Source organism: Chiloscyllium punctatum, chromosome 41 (assembly GCF_047496795.1).
Source record: "Chiloscyllium punctatum isolate Juve2018m chromosome 41, sChiPun1.3, whole genome shotgun sequence".
Lineage (NCBI taxonomy): Eukaryota > Metazoa > Chordata > Chondrichthyes > Orectolobiformes > Hemiscylliidae > Chiloscyllium > Chiloscyllium punctatum.
In genome coordinates, this window is record NC_092779.1 from 33,691,161 (window position 1) to 33,716,207 (window position 25,047).

Sequence of the window (25,047 nt, forward strand, 5' to 3'; positions counted from 1 at the left end):
TGTGGGATGGGCTTCACTTGACCCCAACTGGGATCAATATCTAGCAAACTGAATAACAAGGGCTCTTGATAAGGCTTTTAACTAATTGTGGTAGTGGGGCCAGGGAGGAGGAGAGCGATCTTTAATTGAGTGTGCATAGTATTTGGTCAAAATAAACTGTATTTGTGCTGTTAACTTGTTTAAGTGATATGATCTTACAACTATTACAGAGATACAATTACAAGGAGATCAAAGCTGGGAACTAAATATTCAGGGAAAGTAACTTTTGAGAGACCAGGCAGGAAAGAGAGGATGATAGGGTTGCATTCTTAGCACAGGATGGAACAAGTACGTAAGCAAGAAAGGATTCTGGATCGGAAGACCTAAAATCCCTACAGGCAGAGTTAAGAAATTAGAAGGGAAAGAAAACACTGATAGAACTAATCCACAGGCACTCTGACATCAACTGCACTGTGCAATAGATAAGGAGATCAGGAGATAATGAGGAAATACAACAAAGACAGTACGCTAACCACAGGGGACAATCTTCACGTGAATTGATAATAGTCCAATTGGCAAAGTCAGTCAGGAGGAAGAACTTAAAGAATTTGGGACATTGCCCAGACCAACATGTTGTGGATCTGGGGGTGTGTAACAAAGCAGATTTAATAAATCATGACAGAGTAAAAGATCCTATAAGATCCTATAACAGTTAGCATAAGATGGTAGATTTTAGCAGCTTGAGGGGGAGTAACTTGGCTCACAAACAAATGCAGTAAGCTTACATAAGGATAATTACAAAGAAATGAGGAAGAGCTAGCTGGAGTGGACAGAGAATGGACTTTAGCAGAAAAGATGGTTGAAGAACAATGGCATGTGTTTAAGAAAATAATTCATGGTGTGACAATACTGCTCCTTTGACAAGGTTACTTTGCCCTTGATTTTTTTTCCCCAAAAGGGGTTGTAAAGGCAGAGATTCCAATATGTCTGAAAATATATTGAGAAGGCCTTCAAGTCTTTCTTTTAAAACATTCGTACAATGAAAGGGGAGTGGTCAGTTCTCCCAGTTCAGATTTTGGTCTGAGCAAGCAGTCTGTTCGAAGCCGCTAGTCAAGTTTTTAGCTGGAAACCCAGATAAACTGCTGGACCTAAAGAAACAGCTCCATACTGATCCTCTATCTCTCTGACATCTCTCCTGTGTTTGATTTTACCTATTTTTGCCAAGGAATGTTTATAGGAATGTTGCAAGAACTTCAAACAGCATCATTAAATTGCAATAGAGTTGAATGGGTTTTCAGATTTGTTTTTAAGTTATTCTAAATTCAGTTCTCTCTTGTTAGTGTTTCATTCAGTAGCCTGTAAACAAGTTCTCTTTTATTTAAAACTGAGTAGTTGGGCCAGCTGCATCACTCCTGGAATAGCCACTCTACACCTGCGTAAAACAACAAGAAAAGTTGGGGTCTGGGCTACCTTCTTGAAATGTTTAAGGGGATCTGGCCTGGTCCATAACAATCGTTCATGGCAAAGATTAATATCTCAGTGAATGAGGAGGATTCGAGGAAGATGAGAACACAATCATGGTTAACCAATGAAGTTAAGGATAGCATCAGATCCAAGGAAAACAAAACATGTAATGTGGGAAAGAATAGTGATAAGACAGAGGATTGGGAAAGTTTTAAATACCAAAATGTGAGCAGAAATATAATACAGGTTGAAAATGAACAAAAAGAATAAACTTCCAAGTAATATCAGGATGGACGAGAATTTTCTTTGAGATATAAAACTAGATTGAAAAACTGCTAACATAACACCATTATTCAAAAAAGATGGACACAAAGAAACAGATAACTCTTGGCAGTTAGCTTAACATTGGTCATTGAGGAAATTAGATTACTTACAGTGTGGAAACAGGCCCTTTGGCCCAACAAGTCCAAACCGCCCCGCCGAAGCGCAACCCACCCATACCCCTACATCTACCCCTTACCTAACACTACGGGCAATTTAGCACGGCCAATTCACCTGACCTGCACATCTTTGGACTGTGGGAGGAAACCGGAGCACCCGGAGGAAACCTACGTATACACGGGGAGAACGTGCAAACTCCACACAGTCAGTGGCCTGAGGCGGGAATTGAACCCGGGTCTCTGGTGCTGTGAGGCAGCAGTGCTAACCACTGTGCCACCATGCCGCCCAATGTTAGAATCTATTATAAAGGATGTAATAGCAGAGAATTTCAAAATACATAGTATACTCAAGCAAATTCAGCATGGCTTCATGAAGGAGAAATCATGCCTGACAAAATTAAAATAATTCTTTAACAAGATAACAAGTAGGATAGATGAAGAGAAAGCAGTGGATGTAATATATCTCAATTTCAAAATGATAGAACATCGAAATTGTACAGTTTAGGAACAAGTCTTTCGCCCACAATGTTGTGCCGAACATGATATCAGAATTAATCTTTTCTGCCTGCCTTTGATCCATATCCCTCCATCCCTTACATGTTCATGTGCCTATCTAAAAGTCCCTTAAATGCCCCTATTATTTCTTCCCTGCATCACCACCCCAGCAGACACCTACCACATTGTATAGGGGAAAAAACTCTTTTCCCCCCCCTTAAATGAATGCCCCTAATGAGAAGGTGTATAGGCTATAAGCAAGCAGGGAAAGATTAAATTCCGAATTTTGGGAAACAGATTCAGCTGAGCGCAGGCTGAGAAGGAGTTAAGATCTGAGTTTTGTAAAACAAGAGACTCAGCTGAGCATGACTCAGATCAGATAAAAACTTACAGTTAACAATGGAGTGCTGGAGACAAGGTTAATGGGTTAACAAAGTGGAAAAGCATTCATTATGTCGTGCCATTTAACAAGATGAGGTAGCATTCAGTATGTAATGTCAGTTCAGGTGAAAAGTATTTGTTATACGAAGCCAGTTATTCATTGTGTAACAGCAGACGGCTTAATCTTCACTGTTGATGCTTGCTGATTGGTAACAGTCACCCAATTAATCTGTATGTTGCGTTATCTGGATGTTCCTCCCTGTAAAATGACAATATCGTTCATTGAGAAACTGCTGTTCCATAGAAGACCGGGAACTCATATCTCTGTGCACATGAGCAATCGTTCTCTCCCCCTCCAGGGCCCAGAATAGAGGTAGTGGTAAAACTACATTATGTCTCTGAGTGTTTTCCTTCAACTGGGGCGGGGTGGTGGTGGGGGGGGGGGGGCGGGGGGGAGAAGGAGATTCGGGATGACACGAGTATGCGATATTTCAACCCCAAGTTGATGGTCAGAATGTTTTTCCCAGACTACATAGCTCAATTTTTTGACTTCCATCAAGTTTCCCCTCAGCCTGTGTCAGGTTTTTCTAGCCTCTCCTTATAGCTCATACCCGCTAACCCAGGCAGCATCCTGGCAAATGTCTTCTGCACCCTCTCCAAAGCTTCCACATCCTTCTTGTAATGTGACAATTAGAACTGAATGCAATACTCAAGTGTGGCCTAGCCAAAGTCTTATAAATGTGCAACATGACATCCAATTCTCAAAAGTCATAATTTGGAGAGGCTGGTGTTGGACTGGGGTGTACAAAGTTAAAAATCACAACACCAGGCTATAGACCAACAGGTTTAATTGGAAGCACTAGCTTTCGGAGCACTGCTCCTTCATCAGGTGGCTGTGGAGGATACAATTGTAAGACACAGAATTTATAGCAAAAGTTTACAGTGTGATAGAACAATACAGCAGAGAACAGGCCCTTTGGCCCACGATGTTGTCCTAGCTTAAGCACCCATCCATGTACCTATCCAATTGCCACTTAAAGATCACCAATGATTCTGACTCTGCCACTCCCATAGGCAGCACATTCCATGCCCCCACCACTCTCAAGGTAAAAAACCTACCCCTGACATCCCCCCTATAACTTCCACCCTCACCTTAAATTTATGTCCCCTTGTAACACACTGTTGTACCCAGGGAAAAAAAGTCTCTGACTGTCTATTCTATCTATTCCCCTGATCATCTTATAAACCTCTATCAAGTCACCCCTCATCCTTCCCCGTTCCAATGAGAAAAGGCCTAGCACTCTCAACCCATCCTTGTACGACCTATTCTCCATTCTAGGCAACATCCTGGTAAATCTCCTCTGCACCCTCTCCAAAGCTTCCACATGGGGTGGCACGGTGGCACAGTGGTTAGCACTGCTGCCTCACAGCGCCAGAGACCTGGGTTCAATTCCCGACTCAGGCGACTGACTGTGTGGAGTTTGCACGTTCTCCCCGTGTCTGCGTGGGTTTCCTCCGGGTGCTCCGGTTTCCTCCCACAGTCCAAAGATGTGCAGGGTCAGGTGAATTGACCACGCTAAATTGCCCGTAGTGTTAGGTAAGGGGTAAATGTAGGGGTATGGTTGGGTTGCGCTTCGGCGGGGCGGTGTGGACTTGTTGGGCCGAAGGGCCTGTTTCCACACTGTAAGTAATCTAATCTAATCTTTCCTAAAGTGAGGCAAACAGAACTGCACACAGTACTCCAACTGTGGCCTTACCAAGGTCCTGTACACCTGCAACATCACTTCACGACTCTTGAATTCAATCCCTCTGTTAATGAACGCTAATACACCAAAGGCCGCCTTACAAGCGCTATCCACCTGAGTGGCAACTTTCTAAGATCTATGAACATAGACCCCAAGATCCCTCTGCTCCTCCACCTTACTAAGAGCCCTACCGTTAACCCTGTATTCCGTATTCTTATTTGTCCTTCCAAAATGGACAACCTCACACTTTGCATCATATTTAAGTCCCTTTGCAGCCAACAACAGCCCTCCTCACTATCCACAACTCCACCAATCTTCGTATCGTCTGCAAATTTACTGACCCACCCTTCGACTCCCTCTTCCAAGTCATTAATAAACATTACAAACAGCAGAGGACCCAGAACTGATCCCTGCGGAACTCCACTTGTAACTGGGCTCCAGGCTGAATATTTACCATCTACCACCACTCTCTGCCTTCAACCGGTTAGCCAGTTTTCTATCCAATTGGCCAAATTTCCCTCTATCCCATGCCTCCTGACTTTCTGCATAAGCCTACCATGGGGAACCTTATCAAATGCCTTACTAAAATCCATGTACACTACATCCACTGCTCTAGCCTCATCCACATGCTTGGTCACCTCCTCAAAGAATTCAATAAGATTTGTAAGGCAAGACCTACCCTTCACAAATCCGTGCTGGCTGTCCCTAATCAAGCAGTGTCTTTCCAGATACTCATAAATCCTATCCCTCAGTACCCTTTCCATTACTTCGCCTACCACCAAAGAAAGACTAACTGGCCTGTAATTCCCGGGGTTATCCCTATTCCCTTTTTTTGAACAGGGGCACAACATTCGCCACTCTCCAGTCCCCTGGTACCACCCCCGTTGACAGTGAAGACGAAAAGATCATTGCCAACAGCTCTGCAATTTCTTCTCTTGCTCCCACATAATCCTAGGATATATCCCGTCAGGCCCGGGGGACTTGTCTATTCTCAAGTTTTTCAAAATGCCCAACACATCTTCCTTCCTAACAAGTATCTCTTCTAGCTTACCAGTCCGTTTCACACTCTCCTCTTCAACAATATGGTCCCTCTCATTTGTAAATACTTAAGAAAAGTTACTGATGTAACTGAAATTATACATTGAAAAATACCTTGACTGTTTGTTGAGTCTTTCATCTGTTAGAATACCATGATAGTTTCACTTCTTTCATATGTAAACCACAAAAAAGTTACATTCTCAGGTTAACTGTAATAATTGGTGCCAGCCAGATGTTAGCCCAGTGTACCCTGACTGTGCCATAATGTTTAAACTGATTCTAATCTAAAAAGTGAGTTAGTGAGTTAACAGAGTCTTACATGGATTCATGCAGTTTTTGAGTACAATGTAACTGTGCAAGTACAAATTCACCCTACAAACGTATATGCATGTGCGTGTGTCTGTCTATCGGGGGGCGCGGGGGGGGTGGGGGGTGACAGAGAATGTGTGTGTGTATGTGAGAGTAGAGTGTCTAAGTCTGAGAGAGGATGCATGCGAGAGTGTGCGCGTCTGTAAGAGTATGCGTGTGCATGCGTGCGCACGTATGTGCGTCTGGAGTGTGTACGTGTAAGTGTCTGAGAGAGAGTGTATATGTGTGTGAGAGAGAGGGCAAAGTGGTCTAAGTCTGTGAGAGGATGCACGTGCGTGTGTGTTTAGTGCAATGGTGGTCACCTGTAGCGTGACATTAACCCAAGGTCCCGGTTCAGGCCCTCCCTCCAGGTTGAACTTAGCTATCAACCTCCGCTCAGGCACTTTTTCCTGCTGCCTGTCCCAAAGTCCGCCTTGGAGGATGGTCATCCGAAAGTCAGAGGTCGAATGCCCTGGACCGCTGAAGTGTTTCCCAACTGGGAGAGAACACTCCTGTCTGTTGATTGTTGTGCGGTGCACATTCATCCGTTGCCATAGCTTTTGCTGGGTTTCCCCAATGTACCATGCCTCAGAGCATCCTTGCCTGCAACGTATAAGATAGACAACGTTGGCGGAGTACCTGCCACCTACATGATGGGAAGTGGCCCCATGTGTAATGATGGTATCTATGTCCACACTCTGACACGTCTTGCAGCGCCTACCGTGACAGGACTGTATGGAGTTGTCCTGAAAGCCGAGCAGTTTGCTACGAACAATGATCTATTTGAGGTTTGGCGGTTGTTTAAAAGGCAAGCAGTGAAGGTGTGGGGTAGCTCTTGGCAAGGTGCTCATCCTCATTGATAATGTGTTGCAGGTCGCGAAGGACATGGCATAGTTTTTCAGTTCCTGGAAAGTACTGGACAATGAAGGGTACCCTGTTGGTTGCAGCATATGCCTGTCTCCGGAGGTGGTCATTACGGTTCCTTGCTGTGGCATGTCAGAACTGGCAGTCAATGAGTTGAGCATTGTACCCCATTCTTGAGGGCATCCCCGAGTACTTCCAGGTGCCCGTCACATTCCTCCTCATCTGAACAGATCTGGTGTGCCCGTAGGGAATGGCTGTTTTAATGTGTTTTGGGTGGAAGCTGGAGAAGTATAGTATTGCGAGGTTGTCTGTGGGTTTGCGGTAGAGTGTGGTGCTGAGGTGCCCATCCTTGATGGAGATGCATGTGTCCAAGAATGAGACAGATAGTCGAGAGTAGTCCACGGTGAGTTTGATGGTGGGGTGAAACTTGTTAATATCACTGTGCAGTTTTATCAGCGACTCCTTGCCATGGGTCCAGAGGAAGCAAATGTCATCAATGTACCTGGTGTATAATGTTGGTTGGAGGTCCTGCGTAGAGAAGAAGTCTTGTTCGAACTTGTGCATGAAAATGTTGGCATATTGGGGGTGCACATTTGGTCCCCATGGCTGTTCCATTTGTCTGGATGAAGAACTGGTTGTCAAAGGTGAAGATGTTGCGATCGAGGATAAAGCAAATGAGTTGGAGGACAGTGTTTGGAGATTGGCAGTTTTCAGAAGGCATTCAATGAAGCACCATGTATTCTGCGACTTAAAGTAAAATAGAGGTGGTATGATAGCATGGATAGAGGACTGGCCTATAATAGAAGACAGAGTTGGGATAAGGAGGACATTTTCATGACAGCAACCTATTTTTAAAGGAGTAGCACATAGTATTGAAGCTAGGAATAACAGCAATATATATCCATGTCTCTGATGAGGTAAGTGAAGATACTACAGTCAAGTTTGAGGATAACTTAAAAAAAAGGATAGGGAGCAAGTGGTGAGGGTGGCACAAACTGTCTGCAGAATGATATACGATATACACAAGTAAAGCGAATTGGTAAAGTGACAAATCGAATATAAGGTAGGAAAATTTGGCAGGAAGTATGGTAGATTATTATTTAAGTGAAGAAAGATTGCAGAAAGCTACAGAAGAGGGATTTGCGAGTACTTGTTAATAAATCACAAAAAGCTAGTATCCATAGTCAGCAGATAATAAGACCAATGAAATGTTCCCCAAAAGAGAATGGAGTATAAAACTATACCATGCTAAAACTATACAAGGCACTAGTCAGACCACAGTTGTAATCGGTGAACAGTCCTGGACCTCTTATCCAGCACTAGAGGTAGTCCAGTGAAGAATCACTATGTTGATATCAGGTATAATGGGATTCTGTTATAAGCACATTTAATTTTCTGTTTAATTGCGTTAGGGACTAGGCCAAACCACTCAAAACATTCAGTTATTAAGCACGTTGGGCCTGTACTCAATGAAACACAGAAGAATAAGAAATGACCTCATTGAATCATACAAGATTCTTGAAAACTCCACAGGATAAATGGGGAAATGTTGTTTTTCCATGTGGGGTAGTCTAGGACCAGAGGACATCATCTCAGAATAAGGGGATTGTGCATTTAAAACAAAGATGAGGAGCAACTTCTTCAGAGGGTAATGAATCTGTAGAATTCTTTCCCACAGAAAACTGTTGAAGGTGGGTCATTAAGTATATTCAAGGTTGAGAATGGATAGATAGATTTTTAATTAGTAAAGGAATCAAGGGATATTGGGAAAAGGCAGGAAAATGGAGATGGTTATCAGATCAGCCATGATCTCACCTGAATGGCAGTGCAGACTCATAGGGCTGAATATGACCTATTTGTGCTCCTACATCTTTTGGTACAGACATTCATTCATTATTTTTGGCAAGCTGCATTATTAGTTGAGAATTCTTCTTTTCTGGCTATATACAATTTTATCTAAAAGCTTTCAAGCACTTTACAATGAAAGGGAGGCATCTATTACTGCCAATTAGTACATTACTAAATTTCTGTAAACTAATCCCATTCATCAAATGCTCACAAGTATCAACACTTTGTAATTTCAGTTATATATGACATTTAATTTTCTGTTTAATTGTGTTAGGGACTAGGCCAAACCACTCAAAACATTCTTAAGCAGGAACCCAGACCATTAATTTGCAATTTGTTTCGGTAAGAGAACAGTAAAAATTACCTGGATTAAGTTAGCAAGGTTGACTACCAGGTTTAAAACAGAAAATATTTATTCACAAAATTACACAACTAAACATAAAGAACAGAATAAAGAACCCCCACAGAACTCAGTCTATCCAAACTAGACTTAATTATGCTGTTCGAATATATACACACAGTCCCAATAAGCAAAACCCCTTTAAACACAGTACAAAAAAAAGTCAGATGCTTGCAAGTTGAAGTTAGAAGGACAGGACAGAGTTTCCACACAGCTCACCGTTGAGCTCCCAACCAGTTTTGGACCAAACTAAACTGCTCAGCTAGAGAGCTGACCACTGCCATTTCAATCAACAGGTCACTTCTAAACCATGACCACTTTGGCCTGAAGTCTCATCTGTTTACACATAAACAAAAGCCCTTTCAAAATCCTTTTCATCTCTGTACCAAACCAGTCTGATCAGAGCCCGGCCTGGTTTATTATCCCTCTGAAAACAAATCGAGGACAGTATCCCTGAGCCAAGGAGCAGCTTTTAGAAAACAAAGGACTAGCTTTATGGCAACTGCAGCATCAAATCAATCCTTTTGCCACATCATAATCCTGATGTGCCTCGTGGGCATTTTTTTTAAATCTGGAGACTACATGACAGCTTAATTTATTTATTTTCCAATGATTTGATCTGGAAGTATAATTAATAAACTTTAGCACACAGATTGCAGTGAACTGCTACTTTACTTTTACATAGGTTAATGCCAATGAATAAACAAAAATAGATCACTAAATGCTAAGGCTAACAAGAGCACATAAATCAAAAATTAAGGCAATCTTAATACTTCAAAGTCAAATTTGACAAGTCAAATTGCACTCTCAGTAGAAGGGAAATGTTAGGAAAATAACTAAATACACACAAGTCATCATACACAGAAACATGATTCCAGTAGAGTAACAAAACAGGTAAAATTCTTAATTCTACTTGCGATTTAGAGTCCTTTCATCATAAACGAAAAGTTAAACATAGCAATACCTCAATGTGCCCAATAATCTAAAGGCAATGCCAATAGATTTCATATGTTTAGCTGTTTTGAACTCCAAAAATTCAAAATCACTTTTCAATTACAGGTGCTTGCATAATACAGCTCTGGAGACAAATAATTGTAAAGAATAATTATACTGGACAATTTATTTCAGCTGTGATATTTGACATATCAACAAACAAAATCTCAGTTACACTCCTAAAGCCAAAGAATAAACCAAGTTTCACCAGCTTATACAGACTCTCAACACATTAGGTGAAATAAAAATAGCATGGTGTGTATAATGTACCCTCAGCAATTTATATTTCATTCCTGTTTATACATGTCATGAGAAACCATAAAATCATTAACATTTCCACACAGGAGGCATTTCACCCAATTTTATCTACATCCACTCTTTACTAAAGCAACCCAATCAATTATACTGACCCATGCTCTCTGTAACCTGTTTTTAAACCACTTCCAAGACCTAGTTATTATTCCCTCAAGTGCAATCACTCGCATTTCAATCATTCACTGGAAAAGCATTTGCATATCATAATAAGTTCCTGCACAAATTTCATTAAACAACTCTCCTTGCTTTCACTGAATACTGCATATTAATTGCTTCTCATCAACTCTCACACAGGAGGAACATGCACCTCTCCATCAAATGTTCACTGGAGCATTTGAAACCTTGTGGCTAACTGTCACAGCAAAATAGTCAGAAAATTTCAAGTTACTCTTGTTGGAGAATCTTTGAATGGGTCCAGCACAGAGAATGGCTACTTCTTCGTACTATACTATGCGATTCAAGGTGTGCAACACACACATTTATATCATTTAGTTTAGAGTTTTGAACTAGTGGCACATAGGTTTTCGTCATATGTATGAGGGGGTTTAGTGATCAACTTGTCAGTATTTCTGGAGCCATGTTTTGTTTAAACCAGCATGGAGACGAATGGGGATTTTTTTGCATTAAGAGTATTTTATCAAGGACTGCATATACATTGTGGCACAGTGGCTTGCTTTCATTTCAGAAGAACTAGATTTTTGTTTGCTTAGGGGAAAACCCACATCATGAAAAGCTTGTGTTTTTCGGTTTGTAGACATGCTGGTGGAAGTTAGATATGTGAATCAGTTTCTTCAAAGCCAGAGGATAATTTAGAATAGCTCTCTCAATTTAAAGTATCTTAATTATAAAGTTAAGACCTTAAGTAAACAAGTCTCGACTGAGGGATGAAATGTATCCCAGACTAATAAACAAGGCAAGGAAGAAAACAACAATCGCGCCTGCAAAAAGTTTCAATTTTTCACTGGCTATAGGAGACGACAGCCAAAGGGGTAAAGTTATTCATGAAGGAAGCAAGGGATAAACCAGGAAACTACAAGCCAGTCAGTCAGTCTAACCCCAGTGGTGGCGAATCTATCAGAAACAATTCTAAAGCATAGAATGAATCTGCATTTGGAGACAGGGATTAATCAAGGAGAGTCAGCACAATGTTGTTAACTGAATTTTTTGAAGAGGTAACCAGAAGTGTAAATGAGGATAATGCTTTTGATATGGTCTACTTCGAATTCAGCAAGGCTTTAGGTAAGGATATTAACAGAAAAGCCAAGAGTTAAAACCAAGGAAATTTATCAGATTGGATTCACAACTGGCTTTGTGGCAGGAAGCAAGAGGGTGATGGTTGAAAGATGCTTATCCAACTGGAGGTCTGTGTCCAGTGAGGTCCCACAGGGGTCAGTCTTGGGGCCCTAATGGTTTACAGTTTGCATAAATGATTTAGACTTGAACATAGGAGGGTTGATTAGTAAATTTATAGAAATGGTGGTGCATAAATAGTTTGGAGGGTCGCTTTAGATTACAAAAGTATATATGGGCTGTTCAGATAGGCTGATCAGTAGCAAATGGAATTCAGTTTTCATACGTGAGGTGGTGCACTTGATAAGATAAACAAGGCAAAGGAGTACATGATGAATGGCAGGATCTTGGCAAGCACCACTTTGGTTTCACTTCCATTGGTACTTTAACATAGCAGAACAAATGTATAAGGTGGTTAAAGTAGTCTATGGGATACCTGCCTTTATCACTTGAGGCATAGAGTTAAGAACAAGGTGGTTATAATGGAATTGTTTAAACATTGGTGAGATCACAGCTAAAGTTATGTGCAGCTCTGAAATCCACATCACAGGAGATAAGTGATAGCACTGGAGATGGTGTAGATGAGGTATGTTCAGACAATATTTAGATGTGTACTTGCGGTACCAAGGCATCCATGGCTCTGGGCCGCATGGTGGAAAATGGGATTAAAATAGTTGAGTGGTTGTTTTTGACTGGCGCAGATGTGATGGGCTGAAGGGTCTTTTTCTGTGCTGTAGATTTCTATAACTCTGGAAAGTGTTTGGTAAGAACCTTGAAAGCATTAATCCAAGTTGAGAGGGGCTATGATCAGTTGAGTGACAAATCAAAGGCCACAAAACTCAAAACAGGCAGTTGAAAGTTGAAATTGTTAAGATAAACCTACAGATGCAAGGGAGAAGGGAACATATACTGACAGAATACTGCAAAGTGACAGTCTTGGGATAGATGGGCTCTTTTGTATTCGCCACTGGTTTCAAAATCTTTCAAACTGCCTTTGGTTTAATCTACTTTATTTGGAACAATAAATGTCTGTCTCAGCTCTGCAGCATTGTATGCTTATTTTTCAATAAGGATCACCTCATGAAATAGCTCATATTTTGGTTTCTATCAAGCCAGATTTCAGTCTGGGATCTGACTTGGCCAGTACCATCATAATCAGGGATTGTAACATCTGTAGAAGATCCTTGGTTTTAATAGCCTTTCTGTAATTCAGAAACTGCATACATATTCTAGCCATTGCCTTAATCAAATCCATCAGTACAATTGCTTCTGTGATCTGGGGAACTTTGTTTTAGTTATCCTAATTTGCATTCTTAACAGGTCCTGATCAAGGGTGAAGCCCAAAACCTCAACTCTCTTGCTCCTTAGATGCTGCCTGACCTACTGTGCTTTTGTCGACACTGACTTCTCCAGAATCCGCAGTCGTCACTATCTCCTTCTTAAAAAGGATTGCACATTTTCACAAATGATCTCTCTTGAATCTTACAGATTGTACCTATTAAACATATACTCCCATATTGTATCAATACATACCTCTCTACACAAGATTATATTTGTCAAATGGGTATGCAATCTGCAAAATTGCCTGCATCCAAGTCGTCCATTGTTCAACTCAATCTCTAAACACAAACATATGTTTCTAAATGCTCTGCCATTACATCCTTTATCCTAACATTTCCCCAAACACAGATGTTAAGTTAACTGACCAATAATTACCTGACCTCTATCTCCCACCTTTTTTGAATACAAGTACAATGTTAGCAGTTTTTTTTTGTCCTGTGCTGAAGGCAACCCATTTCATGACAGACTTGGAATGTGAGGCAAGTCACAGACATGAAAGGAGGTATTCATGCTGCAAAATTATTAAACTCAAATGTTGTCTAATGCTGTAGTATACCAAAGCAGAGGAGATGTCATTCTTCCAGCTTGCTTTGGGTCTGGCTTGAACACTGCAACAGGTCAGAGACAAATGTTGGCATGGGAACACAATGGTGTTGGGTGAAGTGACCAACTGAAAGCGCAGGGTCATTTTTACAGAAAGTAGGTGCCCCACAAAGTGGTCATCCAGTCTGTGTTTCATCTCTCCATAGAGGAGAATATGTGAGAATGTAAACACCAAGGATCAGAGGGCCCATTAGTCCCTTAAGGTAGCAGGACAAGTAGATAAGATGGCCAAATGGCATATGGGATACTTGCCTTTATTGGCCAAGGCACAACAGCTTAAGAGCAAGGAGGTCATGCCAGAATTGGATGAAACATTGGTTAGGCTACAGCAGTGAGAGAAATTCTGGACTCTACATTACAGGAGAGATGTGATTGCATTTGAGGGAATGCAGAGGCTGAAGAGTTTTAGTTATGAAAAGAGTTTGGAGAACTTGGAGTTCTTTTCCTTGGACCAGAGGAAATGGAGGGGAGTGGAGAACGTATAAAATTATATGTATAAAATTAAGGAGGGCCACAGATAGTGAAGACAAGAAGAAACTTTTCCCCTTGGTGTGGGCATCAATTTAACGGACAGGAGATTTAGAGAGAATGAGGGGAAAACTTTTTCACCCATTCTTGAATTCACTGCCTATTATGGCGGTACAGGCAGAAATCTCAGACATTTAATTAATATTAAGCTTGCATTTGCAATATCAATCCATTCAACGTTATTGACCAAGTGCTGGATAATAGAATTAGAATAGTTATGTGGCTGTTTTTTTTAAACTGGTCCAGACTTATTAGGCCAAAAGGGTCTGTTTTTCTGTGCTGTAGATCTCTAGGTCACTAAACAACTATACATAACTACTTCTTAAACAAAAAGATAATGTTTTGGCATCAACTAATTTCTGTGGCATAGAATTCCACAAGATCACATCACTGAGTGAAGAAATTTCTCCGCATCTCAGACCTACATTTACCCTATGTAAATGTTAGAACTGCATAGGTTTCTGTAATACATTCCCTCATTCTTCTAAACTCCACTGAGCACAAGTCCTAAACAATCCAGTCTCTCTGCCTACGTCAGTGCTGCCAAGTCAGGAATCAGTCTGGTAAATCTTCACTGAACTCCCTCCAGCCAGAACACCCACCTTCAGAGAAGACCACCAAAACTGCACAAACCCCAAAACACAAACTACCAAACAGCTCCTGGGCCTGAGATTCCAGCTCCTCAGCTCCATGGATTAGCTACATTTTTCTTTGGCTGTTCCTGACTAAACCTGTAACTGTTCACTAATTGCTATTTATGGATGTTTGAAATGACCATGTGACCGATTAAAATATTCCAACAGGAAACCACCGCTGTTCTTGGGCAAAATTAAATGTAGCAGCCAATGGAACATTTTGTGCCTTAAATGTCACAACTTCTGATTAATCCGCTATCATTGCCCTCAGCTAGTCACAGCACATAGAGCCAAAAGGGAAAACTAATTTCATAACACTAACTTAAAATGAAAAACCTTATTTCCCCAAATAAATTAAGTAATTCAGAACATAAAGAAATAAGGCTCCAACCACGAATTCTTGCAATATTTCACTTAGAGTCATAGAGATGTACAGCATGGAAACAGACCCTTCTCAGGTCAGGCAGCATCCGAGCAGGAGAATCAACATTTCGGGCATTAGCCCTTCATCAGGAATGCTTGAAACGTTGATTCACTTGCTGTGTTTTCCCAGCACTACACTCTCGACTCTGATCTCCAGCACCTGCCAACCTCACTTTCTCCAAACAGACCCTTCAGTCCAATTCGCCCATGCCAACCATTTATCCTAAATTAATCTAGTCTCACTTGCCAGCACATGGACCATAATCTCAAAACCCTTCCTATTTCTGTCCCATCCAGATGCCTTTTTAAAATGCTGTAATTCTACCACCCTCCACCACTTCCTCTGATAGCTCCTTCCGTACATGCACCACCCTCTGCATGAAAAGGTTTCCCCTTACACCCCTTTTAAATCTTGCCCCTCTTACCCCAAGTCTATGCCTTCTAACTCTGGATTCCCCCAACCCAGGGAAAATACCTTATCTATTTACCCTATCCACGCCAGTCATGATTTTATAAACTTCCATGTGGTCACCTCTCAGCCTCCGAGAGCCTATTCAGCCTCTCCCTATAGTTAAAATACTCCAATCTTGGCAACATCCTTGTATATCTTTTCAAGTTTCAAGTTTCACAATATCGTTCCTATAGAAGGGATATCAGAATTGCACACACTATCCCAAAAGTGGCCTAACCAATGTCATGTACTGCCACAACATGACTGCCCAACCCTTATACTCAATACTCTGACCAATTAAGAAAAGCATACTAAACACCTTGTTCACTATCCTATCTGAAACTCCACTTGTCACAGCCTATCAAACTTAGAGTGCTTCATTTATCCCTACTCTATTTCCTGTCTGGTAGACAATTGTCTAGGCCATCAGATATGGGTATTCGACAGATTGTAATTTGTTTGTTGTACTCTTTCCCTAACAAGTGATTTATCTACAATGTGCAATTCCAAACATGCTCCCATTCTTCTGGGATGCTCCATTCAAGGAGATTCAAGAAAACACATAGCCTTTTCTATCGCGAGGACAAATTAGATCCAAGATGATACTCTGGAATTCAAACCTATTACCTTCATGTTGGATACACAATGTGAACTGCTACGATTGCCTTCCAATATAACATAGGCAATTCTAACTGGGAATTTTGTGCCAAAATGGCCTCATTCAAGACAAATTTTATTTTGATCATCGCTAAGTTGGCTTTGTAAAAATAGTGAATCTTCTCCTAATAGCTTAAAGCTTATGCAGCATCTTATTGAGTAAAAATGTAGTTGTTTCAGTACCTCTGAGTTTATACAGCTCACCACTGGCAGCTTGGACTACAAACATGTGGGAAACCTCATCACTGGGAGAGATCAATGCACCAGACAAATGTAGAACTCCTCGTGGCTTCTGACCTTTGCATTGTTCGTTTACAAAGTATTGCAGAACGCCCAATTCGCAATTCAGAACAAAATACCTGCATCATAAAAACATTTCATATTAGTGTAAATCCACATCACTAACTACACTATTTCAAAGTACAAAACTACAAAAGGATTGTGTCAGACTTATTACCAGGCACCATGTAACCTGTAAAACTAAATTAAAATGTGATCAACTAATGAATTTTCAGTGAGGAATGTCATTCCTATGGTAGAGAACAATTAATACATGACGAATATTCTAAGAAAGCATGGTCAATTGATAACCAGACAGTTCAATTCTACACCTCTGAAATTGAAAAGTTCTAACATAGTTTGTTTGCAGCTCAGATACTTGCAAGATTACCTGATACAGCTTGTACCATTAAAGATTGCCTTGACACTCAGTCAAGGCTGCCATCTAAAGGTTTACTTGGTCTCTGGCAGCACCAAACTGAATTTATGGGAGAACTTCATGATGCTTCACAAGAATAGCATCAAAGGCCGAGGGGTGACCTTGTAGAGGTTTATGAAATCATGAGGGACATGGATAGGGTGAATCCACAAGATCTTTTCCCTTGGGTGGGGGAGTCCAAAACTAGAGGGTGTAGTTTTAAGGTGAGAGGGGAAAGATTTAAAAGGGGCCTAAGGGGCAATTTTTTCATGCAGAGGTAGTGAACGTATGGTATGAGCTGCCAAAAGGAAGCAGTGGAGGCTTGTACAATTACAACATTTAAAAAGGTACCTGGATGGGTATATGAATAGGAAGGATTTAGAGATTTTGGGGTCAATTATTGGCAAATGGGACTAGATTTATCTAGGATATCCAGTCGGCATGGACGAGTTGAACTGAAGGATCTATTTCCATGCTGTACATCTCAATGACTCTAATATGGTCTTCTTCAAACTGGGCCTGAATAGATTCTAAGCTCGGACACTCAAATACATGGTAAGGTAAAACCAAATATATAACAGAACTGTGCAATATATTCTATAAAGACTGAGGCATACATTTAATGTCATTTTATTTGCTCACTTCCAGCCAAGAATTCTAATTACATTGAAGTTTTGTCCAACTAAGTCCACATAAAGCAAAACATTAATTTCCAGTAAATTTGAGTTTTGCTATTGTTTCTGCAGATTGTCTTTTTCGAAACAGATGCTATTTGCAAGAAAAACTAAGCACAAGGATTTGAGATCACTTTGCCAAAAACCATTAAATATAACGATTAAAAAGTATTGCAGGCAACAGTGAGAGTGGTACAACATAAGCCTTGTGGGAACAGTGTACAATAAGCATCAATACAGTGATTGAGGGGTATTGGACAGAGATGGTGTACTTAGCCTGGAGGAGTGTTGAAGATCTTCTTCCTATAACCTCTGACCAGCCTAGCAAGATTTGTTGTCATGGCCTCCTCTACTGGCAGAGGGCAGGGTTGGTTGAAAAAGAGGCAGCCATGCACCTGTGACATCCATCCAGCAGAACATTCAGGACCCAGCCCACAAAGCAATTTACCCCTCTGCTTATGAGGAATTGTGCATGGCAGCACCAGCCTGACATCACTTAACAAGTGTACAATAGGATTTTAGAGATGGCAGTCACAAGGGGTGCCAATTAATTCCAAAATATCTGGGCATTGGCAATTGTCCCAGGAGCAATGCATGGTAAGAGGGGGTCAAATCTGACACAAAGCGTGCCATAAGGACTGGTAGGTAGGTAGGTAAATGAGAAAATATTGCAAGATACGCCAAGAAAACACTCAAACTCATGAAACAATTCATGTCTAGCCAAAAATAAAAGTAAGGTTCACTCTGTTAGGTTAGATTACCAAAGGTTGGCCAAATAAGTCATTTTAAAGGAGTGTGATAAATACAAGGTAAGTAGAGAGAAGAGGTGTAGGAGAAAAATTAGGCAACTGAAGGCACTGCCAAAAAAATGGGGGAGCAATTAAAGGTGGTGATATACAAGAGGTCAGAATTAGATGAATGCAGATGTTTTATAGGTTTGTGGAGCTGTCAGAACTGTGAAGGCCATGGAGAGATTTGAAATTAAGTATGAGAATCATAATATCAACACTGCTTGACCAGGAGCCAAATTAGATCAATAAGTACAGGAATTTAAAAAAAAGATAAACAGAACCTGGTGCATGTTAGGACAGAGTTTTAGATTACCTCAAGCTTAGAATTTGAAAGACAAACAAAGAATGTGCTGGAACAGTCAAACGCAGCAGCTGACAAAGGCATGAGAATTTTAACAATGAGTGAGATCTGGAATGGATTAGTCAAGAAATGTTCATGAAGGGTGTCTTCTGTAATGTATGGTTTTAGATGAAAGTAATGATGCAAAAATGAGATTAGAAGGTCATCATGGACATCAATATTGCGAATAGGCTGATTCAAACAGGTGACAGAGAATGGGATGGAATCAGTAATCAAGGTATGGATTTAAGCAGACACCGAAGACAATGGCTTCAGTCTTAAAATTTAGTTAAGCAGTGTAATAATTTAACAACACTACAGGGGTGCTAAAATATCTGAAAAGTAACACTGTGCTTTCAGATGACAATGCAGAGGAACAGCATATAGATGAGAAATAGAAATAGGCCAAGGATAGATCCTGGAGGCACGAGATACAATGGGAAACAGCAGAAAAAAGGATTGGAAATAATGTTCTGCCTACATTTAGGTAGACAAAGATGAAACCACATGATAACAGCTTCAGCCAGCAGGACATCAAGTAATGTTGGAAAGGCAGTGTGATCAATCATGTAAAAGGCTGTAGAGAGGTCAAAAGGGATGCAGAAGGACGATTAGCTGGTGCTATTTCTCACACTAACATCATTTTGGCACGTAGCAGGATAGAAAGTTAATTTAAGCGACTTGAACACAGTTCTGGAAAAGATATAAATGATTTTAGCAGTTACCACATTTTCAAAAACTTGAGATTGAAAAAAGAGTTTGAAGATGTGAGACCGATGGATGGATCAGAGTGGTTTTGAACAGGGGAGTGATAAACAGCAGATAAAAACTGAGAGGAGGAGCTATTACCAATATTGGTTGACACGGGGACCATGCAATGGTTCTCATGGACTAGTGGATAAATTGCAGCAGGGATAAACTCAAACATTAAGAAGTGGAAATAGACAGTGTTGACAATGTTCTGATGGAGTTCAGAAAAGGCATAAGGTTAAGTAGCAAGATAAGCATCCAGACCATGGTAGGTGATAACTTTTGAAGTATACAAGGATATAAGCCAAGTACTGGAAAATGGGATTAAAAATGCCTGTTTTTCACCGGTACATATTCGACAGGTCGAATGGCTTTTTCTTTGCTGCAGACCTCTATAAATTAGAAGCTTAGAAAATAGTAATTGACGCTAATGACTTGCCGGGGGGGGGGGGGGGGGGGGGGGGCGTTGTGTGTGGTACAATCTTGCTGCAGAGAAATAAGTCAGGTATCAAGTAGTCTTGGAGTACATTGCTAACAGAGTAGAGTTTGTCATTTCTATCTTATACAACTGACACAGTAAAAATGAGACAGCATTTCTCCAGGACTGAGGGTACGAGCAGCAGAACAGCCTAGTTATATCCTGGCAATAGCCACCTGATTGAGACTGCCTGTAACTGACACTGCAAAGAAATCATCCAACTGAAATGATCAGTTCCCATTCAAAGCAGTTAATGACATCAGCCAGCAAAATCCATTCCTTTATCAGAAGTGCTCGTATGGAGGCTGTGTACATTACTCCATGACGATTGCTTGTGAGCTGTGGTTAAAAGGGTAGGAGGGAAATAAATGAAAAACTACACAGCACATTATTTTCACATTGCGTTGAAGCAATTGTTCGTAATATTTGCGGACATGTCATCATCATGGTAAAAATGGTGCATGCGTTTTCATTATTTGTCAATCTTTTATTTGTAAATGTTTTAGACGCTGAGGTTAGCACCCATGGTACACATTAAAAGTGGGAAGACAGTTACTTAGTGTAGTAGGTTGTTTGCCAATTTCTGAATGAATAAACAACACACAGGTCGGTGGGAAGTTGTCGGAAGGCTAGGCAGCAGAGCAGAGGCAACTACAATAGTACTAAAGCATAGGGCACTGTAGCTGCAAAAAAAAAGTTGCAATGATACCATAGGGAGAAAATTGTGGTAGGAAATTTGCACTAAATTTGAAAAGGAACCCAGAAAAGTAGTGTCAATAAATTTAATTAACTCATTCTAAAATATATTATAAATTAGTAAAGTATTTAAGTAGAAATGGCTGGACAGATGATGTGCTGAGCAGTACAACGTTGGAGCTGGCTGATCCCATTGCAAACTGGAGTGACCTCACCCACAGCAAGTGTTGGTTGCTTGAACCTCAGCTGGTGCAGGAATGCAACCCATCCTGTTGGCATCACTCTGCATTGCAAACCAACCATCTATCCATCTGAGCTCCTTCTCAACCTCTTCCCCAATCCTGAAATATGGCGATCCTCATTTGAGCAACCATTAATCGTCTTATTCTATCAAGAGAGCAGCCCTATGGCCTGTTAGAACTATAGCAATTTTATCTCCATATTGGTTGCCTCTTTCAAATTTCTAGGCTCTGAAACAGTTCCTATGGGTTGGAGGGTAGCTAATTTAATCCCATTAGTTAAAAAAAAGGTTGAGAGAAATTAGAAAATTATAAACTAGTTAGCTTGACATTGGCAGTAGGAAAATGTTAGTCAATTATGTAAGATTTAATAGCAGAGCACTTCGAAAAAAATGACAATTGGACAAAATCAGCATTAAATTTAGAGAATTCATGCTTGAAAAATCTACTCAAATTTTGCTAGGATACAACCAGTAGCATTAATAAGGGTGAGCCAGGGAATGTGGTTTACTTGGACTTTAAAAAGACTTTCAATATGATCCAACTTAAAAAGGAGATTAGCATGTAAAATTAAAGTATATGGTTTAGAGGGTAGTATATCACCTGCATCCACTGGCTGGCAGGCAGGAAACAGAATTAAGAATAAATGGGTAAGTTTCCAAGTGGCAGACAATGACTAGTTCTTATTATTTTAAAACTCACTTTTGGTACATGGGCAACACTGGCTGCCAGTGGTTTTTGCCCATATCTAGTTTCCCCTTGTGGCAATGGTGAACTACCAATCATACGCTGTAGGTTCAGATTCAAACAGTGTGGTACTGGAAAAGCACAGCAGGTCAGGCAGCAGAACAGTAGGGTCAACGTTTCAGGCATAAGCCCTTCATTAGCAATGTCATGCTGATCTGCTGTGCTTTACCAGCACTACACATCTGTTGATTGACTATCTGTAGTCTTCACTTTCTCTTATGTGCTGTAAGTTGACCCACAATGCCCTTGGGAGAGTGTTCCAGGATTTTAACCCAACTGCAATTAGGAAACAGCAATATATTGCTAAGTCCAGCTTAAAGGAGAACCTGCAGGGGCTGGGGTTCTCATGTATCTGCTGCCCTTGCCCTTCCAGATGGAAATGGTTGTCTGCTTGGAAGGTGCTGTCTCAGGATCAATGGTGAATTCTTGCAATGCATTTTGGAGATATTACATATTGCTGCTAGGTGTCTGTAGTGGAATGATTCTGAATGTTGTGCCAATCAAGTGACTGCTTTGTCCTAGATGGTGTTAAGATTCTGGAGTGTTGTTTGAGCTGCACTCATCCACACAAATTGTGAATATGCCATCACACTTCTCATTTGTGTCTTGTTGATGGCAGACAGGTGCATATATCAAATGTAATATTTTCAAGTTAGCAGGTGACACAAAGCAGGGTGGGAAGGTGAACCATGAATAGAATGCTAAGATGTTTCATTGCAACTTAGGCAAGTTAAGCGAGTGGCCAAATGGATGGCAGATAAGTAAAATGGGGTTAATTCTGAAGGGCTTTTGCCCGAAACGTCGATTTTGCTGCTCGTTGGATGCTGCCTGAACTGCTATGCTCTTCCAGCACCACTAATCCAGTATTTAATTCTAAGGTTATCCACTTTGGAAATAAAAACAAGGCAGGTTATCTGAAAGGAGTGGGAAAGGGGGAGGAGCAATGAAACTTGGGTGTCATTGTACACCAGCTACTGAAAGTAAACACACAGGTAGAGCAAGTGGGAAAGAATTCAAATGTTATGTTGACCTTCATGGTGAAAGAATTCCATTACAGGAGCCAGGATATCTTGCTGCAATTTTACAGGGCCTTGGTGAGACCAGACCTGAGAGTATGGTGTATTCTTTTGATCTCCTTATCAGAGGATGTTCTGGTTTTGGAGGAAGTGCAAAGGTTTACCAGAGTGAGTCCTCACATAGAAGGAAAGGCATAAGAGGTGAGACTGAATCAATTAAAACAATATCCACTGGAGTTTAGAAGAATGAGGGGCATCTCAGAAACCTAATATTCTAACAAGACTTGACAAGGTAAAAGGTGGATGATTTTGATTTGATTTCTTATTGTCACGCGTACCAAGAAAAATATTGTATTTGCATGCTAACCAGACAAAGCATACGATAAATAAGTATATCAGGGTATCAGAATAGAATATAGCGTTACAGCTCGAGTGGTGCAGAGAAATAAAAACTCTAACATATGAAAGGTCCACTCATAATTCTGATAACAACGGGGAAGAAGCTGTTCTTTAAATGCATTAGTACAGGTTTTCAAACTCTTGTATCTTTGGCCCAATCCAGATAAGGGAGTCAGAACCAGTGGTCACAATTTAAAAGGTAAAGGCAGAGGTAGAGGTTTGGCCAATTTGGATCAAGATGAAAAGAAACTTCTTCATCCAGAGGGGAAATGTTGAAAGGAGATGTGAGAGGCAAGCTTTGATTTTGACACACAGAGTGATGGGAATCTGGAACTCCAAGGGTGGTGGTGGAGGCAGATACGATAGAGGCATTTAAGAGATGTTTAGATAAACACACGAATACGTAAGGAATGGAAGGATACGGACCACGCAGAAGGGATTAGCTTAAGTTGGTGTCATGTTCAGCACAACATGTATTGAAGGATCCATTCCTTTGCTGTCAAGGTTATGTTCTATCTCGTCCCATTTGCCCCGTATCGGTCTAAATCCTTCCTATTCATATACCCAAATGCCTTTTAAATATTGTAATTGTACCAGCCTCCACCACTACTTCTGGCAGCTGATTCCATACATGGAAAAAGTTGCCCCTTAGGTCCCTTTTAAATCTTTCCCCTCTCACCCTAAACCCTATGCCCTCTAGTTCTGGACTCAGTTCACCCCTCAGCCTCCAATGCTCTAAAGAAAACAGCCCCCGTCTATTCAACCTCTCCAAACCCTCCAAACCTGGCAACATTCTTTTAAATCTTTTCTGAACCCTTTCAAGTTTCTGAACCCTTCCTATAGCAGGGAGACCAGAATTGAATGCAGTATTCCAAAAGTGGCCTAACCAATGTCCTGTAATTCCACAACATGACCTCCCAACTCCTATATGCACTGACCAATAAAGGCAAGCATATCAAATGCCTTCTTCACTATTCTATCTATCTGCAAATCCACTTTCAAGGAACTATGAACCAGTACTCCAAAGTCTCTTTGTTCAGCAACAATTCAGAGGACCTTACTATTAAGTGTATAGGTGAGACGGAAATAGTTAATAGACTAAGTTGAAAACCATTACACACTGGTGTCAGGCGTTCAGAATAGTCACGGACATTTGTGGAGACAGACTCTACCAAGGACCAAAAGAATTAAATACAAAAAAGAGAAACCAAGTTCACTGGGGTATAAGTAGGCTGAAATGATTGGGCTGATGCCCGAAACGTCGATTCTCCTGTTCCTTGGATGCTGCCTGACCTGCTGCGCTTTTCCAGCAATGCATTTTTAGCTCTGATCTCCAGCATCTGCAGTCTTCACTTTCTCCTCTGAAATGATTGGCCTTCTGGAACAGTCCTGTCAGTGAATTATGGCTTTGGTCCAAAGAGAACATTCCAATCTCTATGCAAAGTGAAATCCTTCATTCTGGGTGCCATTTTAGTAAATCTCATCATCTCAAAAGTGTTGACAGTTTTCAAAGAGTGGTATCATGAAATATATGCCAGGTTCCAGCTGGGAATACCAGTATTTTATCAATATTTACTAGAACTTTCTTGGCTTTATCCTCTTCAAAATTGAAGCCTAAGATCTTATGTGCCTTCACAATTTACTCTTCAATTTATTCTGCGGGCTTTAAAGACTTGGTGCATGCAAGCCTCCATTAAACTTGTCATTTAGTAAATCATCACACTTTTGACCAGATTTCCAAAGCATGTGTCAAAGTGAAGAGTTTCTGACTGTTTGAGTCCTAGGATTTTTGGCATGGAAACGGGCCCTTCAGCCCAACTTGTCCATGCCATCCAGTTTTCACAATTAAACCAGTCCCATTTGCCTGCAATTGGTCCATATCCCTCTATACCTCTTCTATCTATGTAAACACTTCACAAATGTTTCTGAAAGTGATGAAAATTGTACCTGCCTCCAACACACCCTTGGCAGACCATTCAAGA

At 40.8% G+C, this 25,047-nt stretch overlaps 1 protein-coding gene across 4 annotated transcripts in view; it reads right to left on the reverse strand.

Annotated features, from left to right (window-relative positions):
• The window catches only part of osbpl10b (oxysterol binding protein-like 10b), a 256,531-nt gene that overhangs the window by 183,294 nt on the left and 48,190 nt on the right, over positions 1 to 25,047 (reverse strand). For all 4 annotated transcript variants that reach the window (XR_011955038.1, XM_072560690.1, XM_072560692.1 and 1 more), the window contains one exon: positions 16,422 to 16,597. Coding sequence is in view for 3 of the 4 variants with exons in the window: in XM_072560690.1 (XP_072416791.1) it covers positions 16,422 to 16,597 (176 nt within the window). In the remaining variant the exon portion in view is untranslated. The remainder of the gene's footprint in view (positions 1 to 16,421; positions 16,598 to 25,047) is intronic.